Source organism: Colossoma macropomum, unplaced genomic scaffold, assembly GCF_904425465.1.
Source record: "Colossoma macropomum unplaced genomic scaffold, Colossoma_macropomum, whole genome shotgun sequence".
NCBI classification, from domain to species: Eukaryota; Metazoa; Chordata; class Actinopteri; order Characiformes; family Serrasalmidae; genus Colossoma; species Colossoma macropomum.
Window position 1 is genome coordinate 15,667,387 of NW_023494785.1, and position 16,220 is coordinate 15,683,606.

The window sequence follows — 16,220 nt, forward strand, 5'->3', positions numbered from 1 at the left end:
TTTGGAGCATGTCTATTGTTCCATTCATTTTTTTTTGCTTAATGTAAACGGCAGCTGCTGTGCTCAAATGATGTAGAAAAACGCAAATTGAAAAAATGCCCCCCCTCCCTTTTTTTTTGGATAGTGATGCTGTATTCCAGTTTATTCAGAGGTAATCAAACAAACTGGCCTTCCTCAAAGCACTGTTAATATCTAATGATGTGTTTTGGAATTGAAATGCCACAATCTGCCCCCTCCCAACTATTGTACTGTTCTGCTTTTAACATGTCTTTTCACATCTTCTCAGCAGTCTCTTATGCTCCTCAACAAGATGGATGCAACAGTGCAGTTTCTGCTGAGGATGTGAATCAATGATCAATATTCCCTCTTGTAATGCTCACTGCTGGAAAATCCATCTGTAAGAATAATCCAATATTGAGTTGGGCGTTATCATTGCATTACTTCTGAAATTTCTTAACAGTAGCAGGATTAAAGGAAACTGGATATGTGTCTCCTTGTGATAATGCAAGATGTTAGAGACCTGAAAAAATACACAGACTTCACATTGCCAAAGCCTTAGCAACAGCAAACCAAACCAGTGCCAAACCAGTGAATGTTTGTGCACCAGAGAAAGTATGCATTTTTAACAAATATTTGCATATGTGTGTGTATATATATATATATATATATATATATATATATATATACACACACACTTTCTGTTTTGGTTGTGTTAATAATTATTGACGCCATAATGGGGATTATTTCCCAATGTAGAATGGATGGTTGATTATAAAGAAATAAGCAAACCAGTATGCATGCTATGAGCCAATGTTTTAAAGCAATGGATCATTGGCAGCTGTGTTTTCTCTTCAATTATTTGCTTTTGGCTCCACCTAGTGGACACCAGTGGCACAGAACATGACTGTCAAAGCCTTGGTCCAAATACTCTTTTCATCAATATGTTTATTCATAAAGTACAATCAGTGGATATATGTAGCATTGCTACACATAAGAACATCTGACTAATTTAAGACTATACAAATTATGCCATGTGAATTAAGCAATATTTTAAAACAGACACAGTGATTTTATGTGAAAAAAAGTCAAAGCTTTTACATTCAAACTTCTGCATTTTTCACATTTATGTCTTAAAAAATACATTTATACATTTAGCAGATCACACCGCATGGCAGTCTCTCTATGGTTTGGGCACATCCGCAGCCAGACAGACCTATATAACAGATTGAGCCTTCCAGAGGTAATCCTAAAGGGTTTAAACCGCTGGTCATACACGTGATTATCATCCTTTTTTTCTGGGTTATTCTCGGCTACTGCATGAGCGAATTCTCTCACTGCAGAATCCCAAATAAAGCCGAGAAGGCTTGATTAAGGTCTGCAGCATGGCAGCGGCATTCAAACAGAACACTGACCTTCTGCCTCCACATTTTGTCCTCTAATGAGACAGCTGTCAAACATCAGATTTATCAACACACATCTCAAAAAGCAACTGCACTTTTTAATTTCATTATGGAAATTGAATGAGAAAGGTGCAAAAAAATAAGGTAAATCAAAAGGATGAGTGAGGTAGGTGCAGGGAATCACTTTAAGGGGCATAACAAATGAGGCTTAGATTTATAGTGATAATCGTGCAGATTTCTCAAGCATGACAGCACTATTTTTCCTGCTTAGTGGTTATGTAAGAAAGCACCTCTAGGGAATGAAAAGACAAGACAACATAATGGCTGCTCAACCAGCAGATTTGCATAGTCTTTAATAGTTTCAAATGCAAAACTCTACATTTTACAAATAAGTTTGCAAAACAGCATTGTGTGACAGAAGTATACAGTATGTACATGACATACATTTTATTTCAAAAGCTTATCTCATCTTACATATTTTGTTGTGACATTTATGCATTGCTAAGACACATCCAAGTAGTTTGCATTAATTAAACATAATTTACCATGGCTAAAAAGACATAATTACAGAAATAATAAAACACATTTACATATTACCATGTGTCAGTCCACAAACAAACAAGATTAAAGTACTGAATTCTTTGCCCATAACAAAAATTGCCCAAAATTTGTAGTCCACTTTTGCTCCAACAAGTGCAAACAAGGCAAACACTACTGAGTAAAAAGCAAATAATGTATGTACTATTTCAAAGTAACTCTTATTGCTAAATGCTTATACATATCTAAGTGATTATTATCCAGCTATTTTTTCTAGCTATGCCTGTTTTTGGGGTCAATTTCCCAAAGTGTTGAAGCACAAAGACAACTGCAAAATCGTAAACAAGTTTTACATTCAATATGTTCTATAACCATTGAGATGATTCTTAGATTATAAAGCCTGTGGGAAACTAAGCTCTTTAATGGTATAGAGATAAATATCATCCAGTGATGACCAATTAATCTCAAATCAAGTTCTGTAATTTACATAGTCTAATTATATGGAGTAATAGCTAAGAGAATTCTAAACTCTGTGATTAGCATTCTGTCTATTGATGTTATCATAAAAAAGTATTTGATTTTACGTAAATCATTAATATTGACAACATATTGTTAATAAAAGACATTCCAGACAAATACAGTAGCATGTTCAAATTTTACTGGCAGTAGTGGCCCATATTTAGTGGATCGCACTATGCTCTTAACATGTCCTGTTTGTTGAGGCCAACACAGTCTTCCTATTTACATTAATCATTACACCCCAGCCTATTAAAATGTGCCTGCACAGTAGCGAACACTGATGTTCACAATATCTGTTTCACGGCCAGTGCTGCTATACTCAATTCAAAGCAGTTGTACTGTGCATGCTTTACAGTGCTAATGCCGGCTATTTCCCAGTATTTCAGCACATGGTACATAAGGGTCTTTCCAAACAACTCAGCAAAAATGATAAGAAAAGGCCCATTTGCCATTTTGTACAGTAATGAAAATCAAATGAGCCAAAATAACACCAGATTGACTTGAACGGTTTGATACCAAGAAGTAGTACTGAGTACAAGCTTATTTACAGTACTGCAAAAAAGTCAGCTGTTTTTGCTTACCTTTGCTACTGTTAGCTAACTGCCAAAGCACTTAACAGTGTTAACTAACTGCTAACTACTGTTAGCTAACTGCCAAAGCACTTAACAGTCCTTTGATGACTTCATATGAGCTTCATTGTAAACCTCCCAGTATCTGCACCATCACCACCTCCACCCATAGATGTACGTGGCACAAAGTCAATGGTGGCAGTGTGCTTGATTTGACCCTTACTTTGGCTCCAAAAGAACATAAAAACAAAACAGATGGCCACTGAACTCAGGAATGAAAGGAAGCCCATCGTAGTGGCAATGACAAGGGTCTTGGCATCAAAGGGGTAAGGGTTTGACACTTGATCTGAAGAGTTGGTGGAAGGAGGTAACGAGGTTTCAACCCACCCCTCATCAGAGAAATAGGGAGATGTGTAGTTTCGAGGAAAACTCCGTACCTGAAGGTTTACAGAGATACTGTCATTGCCTGCAGCATTTGCTGCAATGCACAGGTAAGTCCCAGTGTCATGTACTTGAGCATAACGCACCTCCAGACTCCCATTTGCAAGTATCCGTATTCTGCCCACGGAGCTGAGTGGAGTCTGCTGGGGAGACAGCCAAGTAATAGACGGTGGTGGATAGCCATCTGCTTTGCATTCAAACTGTATATTTGTTCCCTCATCCACACTTGCTTCTTGCGTCTGTCTGTCCAGGATTCGTGCCTGTCTGCAGATGAACACTACAGGAAGCTCCACCTCTGAAAAGTCTCGAAACTCCCGTTTTCGCACATGATCAGGGGCAGAACATGTAGGTTGGCGACCATCAAAGTTCAGCCTGAAACGTCGGCGCACTACCCACAGTAGCCGGCAGTCACAAGTTAAGGGGTTTCGGTCCAACCGCAAGGTCTGTAGGTTCCCCACTGAGTGGAAGGCACTCTCCTCCAGGGTGGTAAGTCTGTTTGAAGATACATTGAGCAGCCGAAAGTGGACCAGTCCTCTGAAGGCACCTGGCTCAATGCGTAGAAGGCTTCCACCTGCCAGATGGAACTCCTGAAGTCGGAGCAATTCCCCTAGCAGGTTGCCTTGTACAGATGTGATGGGGTTGTAGGACAGGTCAAGGTAGCGTAGGTAGACCAGGTGGCGCAGCGAGGCGTAAGGTACGGCACTCAGATTGCAGTTGCTGATAACTAAGGTGGTGAGGTTGAGACCGATAAGGCTGTTGCTGTTTAAGGTCTCCAGGGAGGGCCACTGAAGGATCTGCAGGGTGCGCAGCTGGTGCAGCCGACGGAAGGCATTGTTGGGCAAGATGCTAATGGTGAGTCTTCGCAGACGCATCTTGGTCAAGCTCTGGAGCTGTGAAAATGCTTCAGTAGGGATGGAGGTCAGGTTACTGCGGTCCACATTCAGCTCCTGTAAGCTCTGCAGGCCAACAAAGGCCCTCTGAGAAATGAACACCAGGTCATTCTCCCCTGCGTTCATTTCCCGTAGGTTTCCCATCTCCTGAAATGTGTAGTCCAGAAAGACAAGTATCTCATTCTTACTGATGTCCAAGCTGCGAAGGTTGGACAGGCCTGAGAAGACACCCACAGGAATGATCTTTAGGCGGTTGTTTTTAATTCGTAGGAATCGAAGGTTTTTAAGACCCTGAAATGCCTCCACCTCAATCATAGATATCACATTCTCACTAAGGTCCAGATCCTCGAGCTTGGACAGGCCATAGAACTGTCGCCGACTCAAAGTCTTCAAGCGGTTGCCAGAAAGGTCCAGGCGCTTGGCGTTGTTAGGCAGGCCTTCGGGAACACCTGTTAGGTGTTTTGTGGAGCAATTGACCTCTAATGTGTCCTGTCGACAGATGCACTTTTGTGGGCATGGCCAGGATAGATCAGCTGCTGATAAGCTTATACACCACAGCAGCAGGAGTGCCCATGGCCCCTGCTGGCCACACACCTCCACAAACATCTTACCTCCTGCCTGCTGGAACCAGAGAAAGAGACTCAGTTAGGGGAACATGTATTATCATATGCAATAGTTGGCCGCCCCTGGTCAAAATGACATATTTTGTTGATTTTTTGAGTGAAAATAAGTACACATCCTCCCCAGAGAACACACTTCTGCACACTGCAGTGCACAATTCAACATACTGTGAAAAAAGATTACATGTGGTCTGTGCAAAACTTGTGGCACATTTTATATTTTATGTTTCAACTTTTCCAATATGTCAAACTCAGCAAATAGTAACGTAAACTTTGCAGAAAAATGTTATATTTAAATTCACTCCCTGTAGAGGACATGTTCACTTTTTTTTTGACTTACTTTGAAAAAACCTGTGATCTGACTGGGGGTGTTTAAACCTTCGTGTGAGACTGTAAGTAGCTGTTCAACATGAGATGAAAACTTTACACAAAGGAAGTAGAATGATCAGATTAAATATTAAGTAACTCTAATACTACTTGGTGTTAGTACCTGTGAAAGTTACATGTGAAGCCAAAACAGTCTGTGAATAGTCAGATTAATCACGCAGATTACTTGTCACTGTTATAACGTGTGGTAAATGTGGCCCACTATGTTACCAACAGGGACAAGAAATGTGTCACTGACAGACTAAATATAAAACTTATTATCTATTGCTCTTACACTTAACCCTTTAACAAGGATCTCCTGATGGGTCTAGACTTTTATTACATATTTCTATCACTTTGGAATAAGTCAGCCAGTTTGCAATGTTTTCCATACAGTTACTGAATAATCTGCCCTAGGATGAGCCTGGAATTTTAAAGGTTTAATGAAAGGAAATGAAATGCAAAATCAAACATACATAATTTTTGAATGGATTTATTGGTGACACTCACCACGTTGCTTTTGTAGTGCAAGTTCTCATAACCAGAATTTTTCAGGTTCAGATCTGTCTTAAGCCCAGTCCTATCTTGAGTTTATCATTCAGCTCCAGCTACAATCCAAGAGAAAAAAGCATTCAGAAACAAACTCTGCAGATTCATTTCAAGGTCCCAGTATTGCAAATAATTCCTGTTAACAACAATAATGACAAAAGTGTCTTAAAAATCTCATACAGCTTGTTTGACAAAGCTAGACACAATCCTTCTCAGCAGTTGGCTGAGGGTATGTTTAAGCACCAGGTCTTGCTCACAAGCCCCTTTTTAACAAGTCCTTTTTCTGACCAGTTATCTGGAGCAGAGTGTGCTGTGAGACTGCTGGAAGGGCTAATGTAAGTAGACAGGTCTGTAGATTGTGGTCACACTGGCCACTGGTTTAACCTGAGGCCAGGGGCTGCATGTGGAGACAACTGGGCATAAATTATGATTTAGCCACCTAGCACACCTCTGCACGCTGAGCTGCCATTTGGGCAAAAACAAACAAAGAAATGCCAGCGCTGCATGAATTCCACACAGCTGCCCTGTTTAGAATTTGATAGTTGTGAGACTTTGTGTTACATAAAATGAAGCATATAACGATTGTGATCACAAGTTCTTTGTAAAGATTGAGTACAAATCCAAAACAAAGTATTAGCAGTTTGTATTAAAAACAATCTGACTGCTACACAGTCTATAAAAAGTAACTGAAGTCAGTTTCGTTACTTCAAACCTTAAGCTAAGAGAACAGGGAACTTTCTGAGTGTAAGCAAATTCCTTTCCTCAAAATGAAAAGCCAGCAACAACTATTCTTGTCTCATTAACGTCTAAGACACTAACAAGACCCAAGATCAATAATGTATTGAATTAACATATAGTATGAAACACGGACAGCAAAATTAGACAGTGATCCTTGAAAAACAGCTAGTTTCATCATTATTTTGATTGTAATTACATATGAATTATTTGAACAAAGCCGTGCTCGAAAATATTATTTGTAATATGCAAAGGATGACACAAATACAAACTGAAACAATGGATCATATGGAATTGACATGTATCTAAATATACCTTCACCAGAAACACTGCCAAAAGACTCAGATACTAATATACACTATGCGTATATAAGTCAGTTAACAATTCAACCATAAGCAACACAGAGACAAAATCAAACCTGCGTAGCTGAAAAACTCTCACTTGTCTCCCTCACTCATAGTCAATTTTTCCCATCTCTCCCTGCAGAAGGGACATGATTGAAGTTGAAAGCAATTCTAAAGCTTTTCAATCTAGTTTTATCTCTGGTATTCACGCAAAAGGTCTTCTACCGCTTGCAAGAGCTGACTCATAATGTGGGGCTGGCAGGGGGAGAGCTGGATGTAGCTGTGCTATCCTAACACCATGCAGCCATGTCTGTGGAGCACAGAGCCCTGCTTACACAAATTAAAGTGTTGATCCCTCTGTTCATTTATGAGAGACGGGGGCTGACAGGTGCACCAGATTAGCCTGGGTAGTGCCTGAAAAGTGGCAGGACTGACTCTGCCTGACTCTTTCTCTCCCTCTCTCGCTCTCTCTCTTCTTACCTCTGCATTCATTATTCAGTTCTTTATCTCAGGTTCATTAAGATAGAGTTCCTTACACAACAACTTACCACTTTACACACAGTTAAGTCTGTGATCATGCTCATTTTGATCAATAATAGATGCAGGCTACCTCACATATGGTGAAATACTCTTGAATTCAAGCTTTTTTCAACCCTAAAATGCATAAAATTGACCTGAAATTTTGTTTGTAAGCCTCACAAATGCCATTTCCTTATATCTTGATCACAGGCACTGAATTCTTATTTTTTTTATTTTCTTATTTTTTAATTTTCTTATTTTTATCATTACTTCAAGTCTCCAAGGGTGTCAAAATTAACCCTAAGCAGTTACTAAATAATTTTAGCTTACCATTGTATTTTTTTGATAAGTTAGTAATACCATTTGTCACATTTTACTGGAGTGCAGTATTCTAAGGCTACATGACACCTACATGACACATAAACTCATGACAACTGACATAAAAATAAACATTAATAATAGCTTTTTTCATCTGTCAAAAAGGCTGCTTTCGTCAACTTTATCATATTAATAACTGAATTACAAAGCATATGTCATTAAAAAAATAGCACCTGACATAGATGTTACGTGAACTTGGCTTCAAAGTTGGCAAATGCAACCTTTATGACAAATGACACCTTTTGGAATAAGTGTTTATACGCACCTATGTAGGTATATGTTAGGTGCCATGAAGGGTTTATGTAGGTGTCTTGTAGCCTTAGGAACATTGCTTTAGAGTACTCACTGAAAGCACTGATCTGTTTTTCATGTGATAGTATAAGGCACGTTTTGTCTACAAATATACTGCAGACAGAATGTTTATATCAGATTTTTAATTACAGATATTCAGATACTCTAAATCAGTTAGCTATCAAACTACTAGAACTAATAATTAACTAGCCAGCAAATTTTAGTGAAAATTTTAGCCAGCACATTTTGAGTACTGCTTCTATTGTATTACTTTTAAGACATGCTATTGGGTAACTGATTAATGGATTGGGGAATTAATAAACAAACAAACAAATAAATAAATAAATAAATATAAAAACAAACAAATAAATAAATATTGTTTTTTTGCAGTTATTCAATCTGGTGCCTCTTTGCCAAGTAAATTGTGGAAAAGTTCGAATGCACTTAAATAGAGCAAAATATGATCTTTTTTTACTGTATATGTATGTCACAAGTGATCAAATAAATGTATCAAACAAATTAAACAAATTTAAAAACAAATAAAAAAAAAAAAATTATTACATTAAGTAAACCTGAAAACTGAAAACCACTGATTCCAATATGACTTAACACACACACAAATACAATGTTCTGTGTACAACTTTAAATTAGGAATTCTTTTTCAGAAGACACAGTTAAGGACTCTTTGTTTTACCAGCAGACAAAACTCATCAAGAACAGACATTTTTATCAGGTTGCAGCTTTTGGTAAGGGCCAAAGTGAGCTATGACAGTCCTTCTAAAATGCTAAACAAATGAAAAAAAAAAAATTGATACAAAGTGCCTATAAACTTCGAAGTAAGAAGTAGATGGTATATCAGTCAATTATGCCATTATTTCACTGTATAAACTTTGGCATCTTGACAGTATCGGTCCTGAAAATTTTAAATGATACCTAGCTCTTACTGTTTGCTTGTGCATTTTGTTCATTCCAACTTATTGGCAAACCTCAGAAAAACTAAATATGCTAATACACATTGTGTACCATGAAAATGTCTTTGAGTATCATGCTGTTATATTTTTGTGTACTCTTGTGTGAAAAGGTCATTTTTGCTTCAAGCAGTCAAGCTTGAACAAATAACCTTCAAGACTCTGAACTTATGCAGGTTTTATTTAACTTTCTTTTAACATTCTATCTGAGCCAGTGCAGCTTCAGAGTCAGAGCTGTGTGAGAGGTCACTGGCCTCTGTAGCTGGCTGACATTTGCCCTCAGCGAGCAGACAGGGAATGGGCAAGGCTGACTCTGTTGCCCTCTCTTCTCACACTGTGATGCTATTCTTACCCCGCCTGGGTGAGAACTAACCCCAGCCATTCATGAATCCCCAATTAGAATTCCTCAGAGCAACAATAGCGCCAGCATGAGAGGGTGCTGTTTATTGGTCCGGCACCGAGCTCCATCGCTACCCGCCACAGAATGCAGCATGGCCACGCTCATAAGTATTAAAAGCTCCCCAAGCAAATAACAGGTGCTGGACAGAGCGGAGAAAGATGACAGTTCTAAAGGATGCCTCAGTGTTTTTCCCCCGAGCTTGCCAATGGAACAGAGAAAACATGAGCATACAGAGAGGGAGAGAGAGAGAAAGAGAGAGAGAAGAGAGAGAGAGAGAGAAGATAAGGAAATCAGGCAGGATAGAAGGTTTATACAAGATTTCCTCAGCTTTGTGCTGCACTTGTATGCAATGTATGTTTTTATATTCAACGAACGCATTTTTCAGCTGATGGACTGTGGCTGTAGCACATAATCCAGGTTTTCAGATTTTAGTGTATGCAAAAGAGAGACTGATTTCTTTGCGCTAGACTAAAGGAGTGTGTGAGAGAGATAAAGAAAAACTGCAGAGGCTTCAGGCCTGTAACAAACAAGATTACATGAGCCATTCATTCTGTATACATCAGTATACATCCCCACAGCTGTCACAAATGTCTTGCAGAGGTGGGGGTATGAAAGTAGGTGGCACTTTGTGTCTGCATCAGCTTTTCAGTGAGGGTCTGTTTATTTTTAAAAGATACAGAGTAGGATCCATATAGTTTCTCTGAATGGTTTGTGAGGAGGAGGGTGTGGAGGTTTTAATATGTATGTTTTCTCTTTTTCCTAAGTTTCTGTTTAAACTACACTTGTTGTGGAAAGAGAAAGAGCTTTTAACATATTTGTGTATGAGTAAACAAATAAAAAACTGATTTAGTGGACATCTATGAATGATGGACACTGGATAAGCTTATGTACTTTCTTTTAGGCTGAACTAACATTATTTGATTTTATTATTTGACTTGTACTTTTCTTGTGCTTTTTAAGAGAGAGCAGAAAGAAGCTTAATCCTAATACCAATAGAGCTCAATCACAAAATGCTGGCACGCAGAATACAATTATAATAGAATATGATATCAGCTTTGTGCTGTACTTTACTGCTGGTACTTGAACATAATGTACTGCTACAATGTGGACTAAAATAGATATAGGGGGAAAGAGTACATGTCCATAATGAGCCAACTGGTTAAACTGTGTGTTTGTGTGTTTTGTTTTGTTTTTTTGTTTTAAAGTCTAAGAGTGAGTCAGTGCTCTGGCCTTTGTTGATCAACAATATCAGTAGCTAAACAAACTGACTCTTATTAAGGGTTAGATGATTCAAGAAATATTACTAAAGATATGTGCATTACTGTAATACGGTAACTATGCTTAAAAGTCCATTGCACATGCAGTTTAAGCATGTTATGTCTCTACTGGATACAATGGATTAAAAATACTATACACTGTGAACAAATATTTGCATTATCCCTAACACAGAGCACACAGCTGGCTTCTCCTATTTGACACGCATGCTGGCCGGTAACAGCTGATATCATTTGCAAAGTCCTGGCTTCAGATTTGATTCCATTGATGGGAACTTGCTGTAATGGGGGAGGAGTATGATTCAAGCCTGTTTCACGTGCACACCAGCCTGAGATTGTCAGTAAGCTTACAAAGAGGCACATGATGTGAATATAGACACATATTGGCAGAAGACCAAAGAGTCAGCCATCTTTGGCTTTCAATCACCTAACTGCACTTAAACATATATCTCCCCCCTCTTTCTCATCCTACTCTTAGTCAACACAGAGCTTTCACACTTTCATATGTTTAGTGCTAGATAAGGGTGTAACAATTTCAATAGTATTGGAAAAAAATGAAAAAAAAATGAAACACATCTGAAACAGTGTATCAAAATTTAATACAGCCCTCAGCCTCTTCTGAGGATCTCTCATTTATCATCTTTCATGGAAACCACAGTCATTTGGGCGCATCCTACACTCTTAAAAAAAGATGCTTCTTTAAGGGTTCTTTAGGAAATGGAATGATTCTATATAGAACCATTTCATGCTTAAATGGTTCTTCGCATGGTGAAATGGTTCTATATAGGACTCATGGTTCTAAATAGAACCATTCTCTTTAGTAAAAAACCTTTGAAGGACCATCTTTTTAAAGGTGTATCAGAGTAAAGTTCTAGGGATTGTTTTTTTTTTTGTTTGTTTGTTTGTTTGTTTTGAGGGCTGGTGCGCCCAAATCAATCTGGCTCACATCATTTGTGTAGAATATAATTAGAGCTCTATAAAATCAAGACACTGTTAACACACAAAATGCTGAAAAGTGAATATATGTCATCAGTTTGTATCTGCACAACAGTAACTTTACAGGAGAAGCAAAAAATAACCTATAATCAGGAGTGGTCTTAGCACTAGGCAAAAATAGACACCTGACTAGGGCCCCCATATAAGAAGAAGATTTCACTTGCCAAAGTATCATTTTTGGCAGTGTAGAGGGTTGCACTATGTGGAAGCTCAGTAATTTAAAATATGTATCTGGGGGTCCTAGAATCACTAAATCCACCCTTGGCTGTAACGTATGCTAATGAAGCAAGATTTTATTCTAAGTAATTTTGGACTGTTTATATAAGTCCACTGATTATGAACATTTTTATACAATGTAAAGAACACCTGGAATTTTCCAATTACTTAAGAAAATGGAACAGCAACAGTATATTGATTTTTATTTTTAATAATTATAATAATTATTGATTTTATTCTTAATTTTTTTTCAGTATATTGTTGCTGTTTGATATGTTGTCAGAACGAAAGGTTTACAATGTAATTTGAAAAAAATGTCATATTCATTATCAATATGTTATGTTAGTTTTGGAGTTTTCTCCAGAAAATCAGGAAATCTGAAAAAACTGAGATACATTGTTTTGTTATGACAGCAACATACATTACTGTTGTAAAAACAATGTATCTCAATTTGTTCAGATATTTTTCTACATCATTTGAGCACAGCGGCTGTCCTTTATATTATGTGAATATTCAATGATTACTGGACCAATAGATATGATTATTTGGAGTAAAATCTTTTTACATGAGCTTACATTAAAAGTAAAGACTGCTTTTTACCTTCTCCTGCAATGTTACCATTTTGGAGATACATATTTGTTTTGAATAGCAACAATATCTGTCATTCAGTGAGTGGCTAACTGCAGCTTGTACAGCAGACCAGACATGAGCGGGGTCATACTGTGCCCTGAATAGTTATATGTGTCTGAGCAGTCCTAGGCGGGTCTGGTTCAGAGCGTCAGGATTACACACAGAAAGAAAAGGCAAAAACGCCATGGGGCAGACAGCTGACCCAGGACAGGCTGATCACCACCAGCAAGCTTTCGCTCTCAGAGGCCTTTTAAAACAAATCTGAAAGTGCTGTTGTCTTAATCCTATGGGATAGACATGTCTCCCTTACAACGGATACAGCCACCCCAAGTAGACGTTTAGTTTCTACACAGAGGAAAGCCTAGTGAACGTATGACGTGTAAAATAAGTCACATATCACATCACCTCTGTAACAGAGTTTTTTTTTCTCAGCTCTGCAGTCACCGTCTTCAAGAGCTCTTAAATTAAAGACAAATTCATTTCAAGCTTGACTGAGAGTATTGACAGGTTGACTGAGCAAAGGAAAAGGCAGTGATCAGATGAGTGCTTTTATTGGTGGACTCCATCAGTCCAGCCACTCAGGCAGCATGGTGAATTACACGAGTCAGAGATAAATCAAGCAGCAAGAGGTGACTGGGACACTGTGGCTGTGCATTAAAACTTGCCTGATTAAAGTGCCCATTTGGATCCTCTCCAAGCTTCCTCGCTTTGGCGTCCATTTGCACGCGCAAGGGCAGAATTTGCTTTGCTGCACATTATTGGTAGTACGGTCTGCTGTTTAATCTCTCATTAGAGGAAACTTCCACAAATGGATTAGCATCAATTCAACAGACCTTCCTAGAGCTGGGAAGCCAAAAACCGAATCAAGAAATCTGAGCTCATCAGAATGTGCTGGGAATATTAAAGGTGCCAGATTTTCTGCTCTGCATCAGCAGTAATCTGGCTCGGTTTGAGGCAAGATTGATTGCAGGAGGGCTTGTTTTTAACTGGGACCTCTCAGTTTGACCTCCTTTTGATCTTCCGTGTAGACAGACTTCCAATAGTTGCTGAGGTCTGCAGGTGGGTGAGTGAGTGAGGCAGTGGGTGAACAAATAAACGAGTTAATGAATGAGCTAGCCTACACTCTTAAAAAGGTTCTTCAAGGGTTCTTTAGTAAAGACAGTCATTCTATTTAGAAGTAAGAACAATCAAAGAACCATTTGCATGGTTAAAGGCTTCATTGCATCAAGTAATCGTTCTTCAGATTGATGGAGAATGTGTTGTATATGGTTCTACATAGAACGTTTTTGAAAAGGGTTCACTAAAAAGAGTTCTTCAGTTGTTACAAGCTTGACATTGTAACAATAGCAGAACCCTTTCTGGTGCTATATAGAACCCTTTTCACCATATACAACACATTTTCCTTCAATCTGAAGAACGACTGCATGATGCAAAGAAGCCTTTAAGCATGCAAATGGTTCTTTGAGTTCATAGTTACGTACAGAACCATTGTCTTTACTAAAGAACCCTTGAAGAGCCATCTTTTTAAGAGTGTGTACTGCTTTTTTCACACGTAAAGCTTTTTAAAGACTTTAAATAACAACTGCCTATTTCAGAATAATAAAAATAACATATGGCAACACAAACCTATACGTAACTAACAGAAGATGGGCCTGAGCCATATTTAAACCTCTTCTGCTCCAGCTTTCAACGACAGTGTTGTATGAATGGTAACCCTGACATTAGCAGGTATAGGCTATAGGATTATAGGTTACCAGGCTTAAGTTGTTTTCCTGTTCGCCAGCTTTTTATTCGAATTTTCCGTTCCACCTTAAATGGCACAACAGTATCCAGGCAGCAGCGGTGTAGCGATACACATGCGCTAAACGTAACTGCTTCACCATTTAAGGTAGAACGAAAAATTCGAATAAGAAGCTATACTTCAGCCTCGTGAATGTAGTCCACTTTTAAGAGCTGTAACTCAGCTGAACGAAACATACCAGATGGGCACACACGAAGAACAGACTAAAAGAGGAAGTTCTACATTAAATGGGAAAACTTTACACAGTATTCATAACCACAAAACAGGAAGTCTACGCTTCCCGCTCACGTATACATGTCTAACTCAGCAAGATAACCCAAACAAAGCAAAAGAGGCGAGAAAAGTCGATTGACGAGCTCACCTGCTTCTTCCGCTGCGAAGATTTTCCCGTTTTCTTTATTTTCCCATTCTTCGTCTCTGTCCCTCTCTCCTCTCAGACTGCCTCGTCCGCTCCTGGTGTCGTGTATCGCGCTACTGTGCGAAGACGCGAACCTATCTGGAGACAAGACCCGAGCATTTTTAATCGTTTTACTCCTTCATTAATTTCTTCTGTCTACCACGCGTCGTCCCTCGGGTCTATAAAGATAATTGGTGCCATAATTTAGGTCGACTCCTCTCAGAGCTGGAGCTTCCTTTATCTCTCGCCTCATCTAACTTCCACACTTTACCGGTTGGCAAGTGGAGCGAGGCAGAAAAAATATATATACGACGATTCTTTTAGAAAAAGGGTAAAACCCCCCCCCCAAAAAACTCGCATGTAGCCTATAGTGCTATTCACCCAAACAGCTTACGAGGAGTGAAACGTATCCCGAGTGTGTGTGAGACAGAGAGCTCTTGGATTTAGTGTGTGTTCGTGTTGGGTGGCTGTCCTGACAGGATTTGCTGTTATATTCGACAGACTGACTGGAGTTTATCCAGGACAGCACACACCGTTGGAGTGTGTGAGCGCTCTGTGCAGCATCATGAGCAGCTCTTTGCGCCTTTTGTCTCACACAAATCTCCGGATTAAAGTACAGCTAGATGTTCAGAACAACATTTCAACACTTAAGACGCACAGAAAAATACAAGCCAAAAAGCATATATATATATATATATATATATATATATATATATATATATATATATATATATATATGAATTTAACTGAATTTAAATTATTGGCGGAAAAAATAAATATAAAATGTGACCTATGCTAAGTTATGGCACTTTATTTTCCCCAATCTGTTAAACTCAGCAAACAAATTGCAATTATTCCCTAACATTTGCAGAAAAATGCCATATAAGTTTGTTTCGTGTAGTAGATTAGTTATTTTCACTTAGAAAATCAACAAAATATTTAATTTGACCATGGTTGTTCAAATTTACACAATACAACTGTATTTACATTTACATTTTTAGCACAAAATCTTATTCAGATCAACTTATTACAGATACAGACAAACATAGCATTAGGAGTCTTGCCCAAGGACTTCATCATCTATGCCCCGTAATACCATTAAAAGATTCACAAAATCCATAAATCTCTATGCAAGGGACAAAGCCAAAGCAATGATCTTTGGGCCCTCTGACAGCACTGCATTAAAAACAGACATGATTCTATAGTGGAAATCACTGCATGGGCTCAGGAACACTTCCCAAAACCATTGTCTGTGAACACAATGCATTACTGCGTCCATAAATGTAAGTTAAACTCTACCATGCAATGAAGAAACTACACATGAACATAATCCAGGAACGCCGTCGCATTCTCTGGGCCCGAGCCGCCGCATTCTCTGGG

The 16,220-nt window shown here is 38.6% G+C and overlaps 1 protein-coding gene across 3 annotated transcripts; it reads right to left on the reverse strand.

Annotated features, from left to right (window-relative positions):
- Positions 1-1,721: 1,721 nt before the first annotated feature.
- On the reverse strand, positions 1,722-15,304 carry lingo4b (leucine rich repeat and Ig domain containing 4b). Of its 3 annotated transcripts, none has more exons than XM_036584222.1 (3): positions 14,805-15,304; positions 5,853-5,950; positions 1,722-4,974 (listed from the first exon to the last, which is right to left on the reverse strand). In XM_036584222.1, the coding sequence occupies exon 3, from the start codon at positions 4,960-4,962 to the stop codon at positions 3,139-3,141; it is 1,824 nt and encodes a 607-aa protein (XP_036440115.1). In that variant the 5' UTR covers positions 4,963-4,974; positions 5,853-5,950; positions 14,805-15,304; the 3' UTR covers positions 1,722-3,138. The 3 variants fall into 3 exon arrangements, with proteins under 3 accessions (XP_036440115.1, XP_036440105.1, XP_036440122.1); XM_036584212.1 differs by having other exon boundaries at positions 1,722-4,977; XM_036584229.1 differs by lacking the exon at positions 5,853-5,950 and having other exon boundaries at positions 1,722-4,977.
- Between the last annotated feature and the right edge of the window lie 916 nt (positions 15,305-16,220).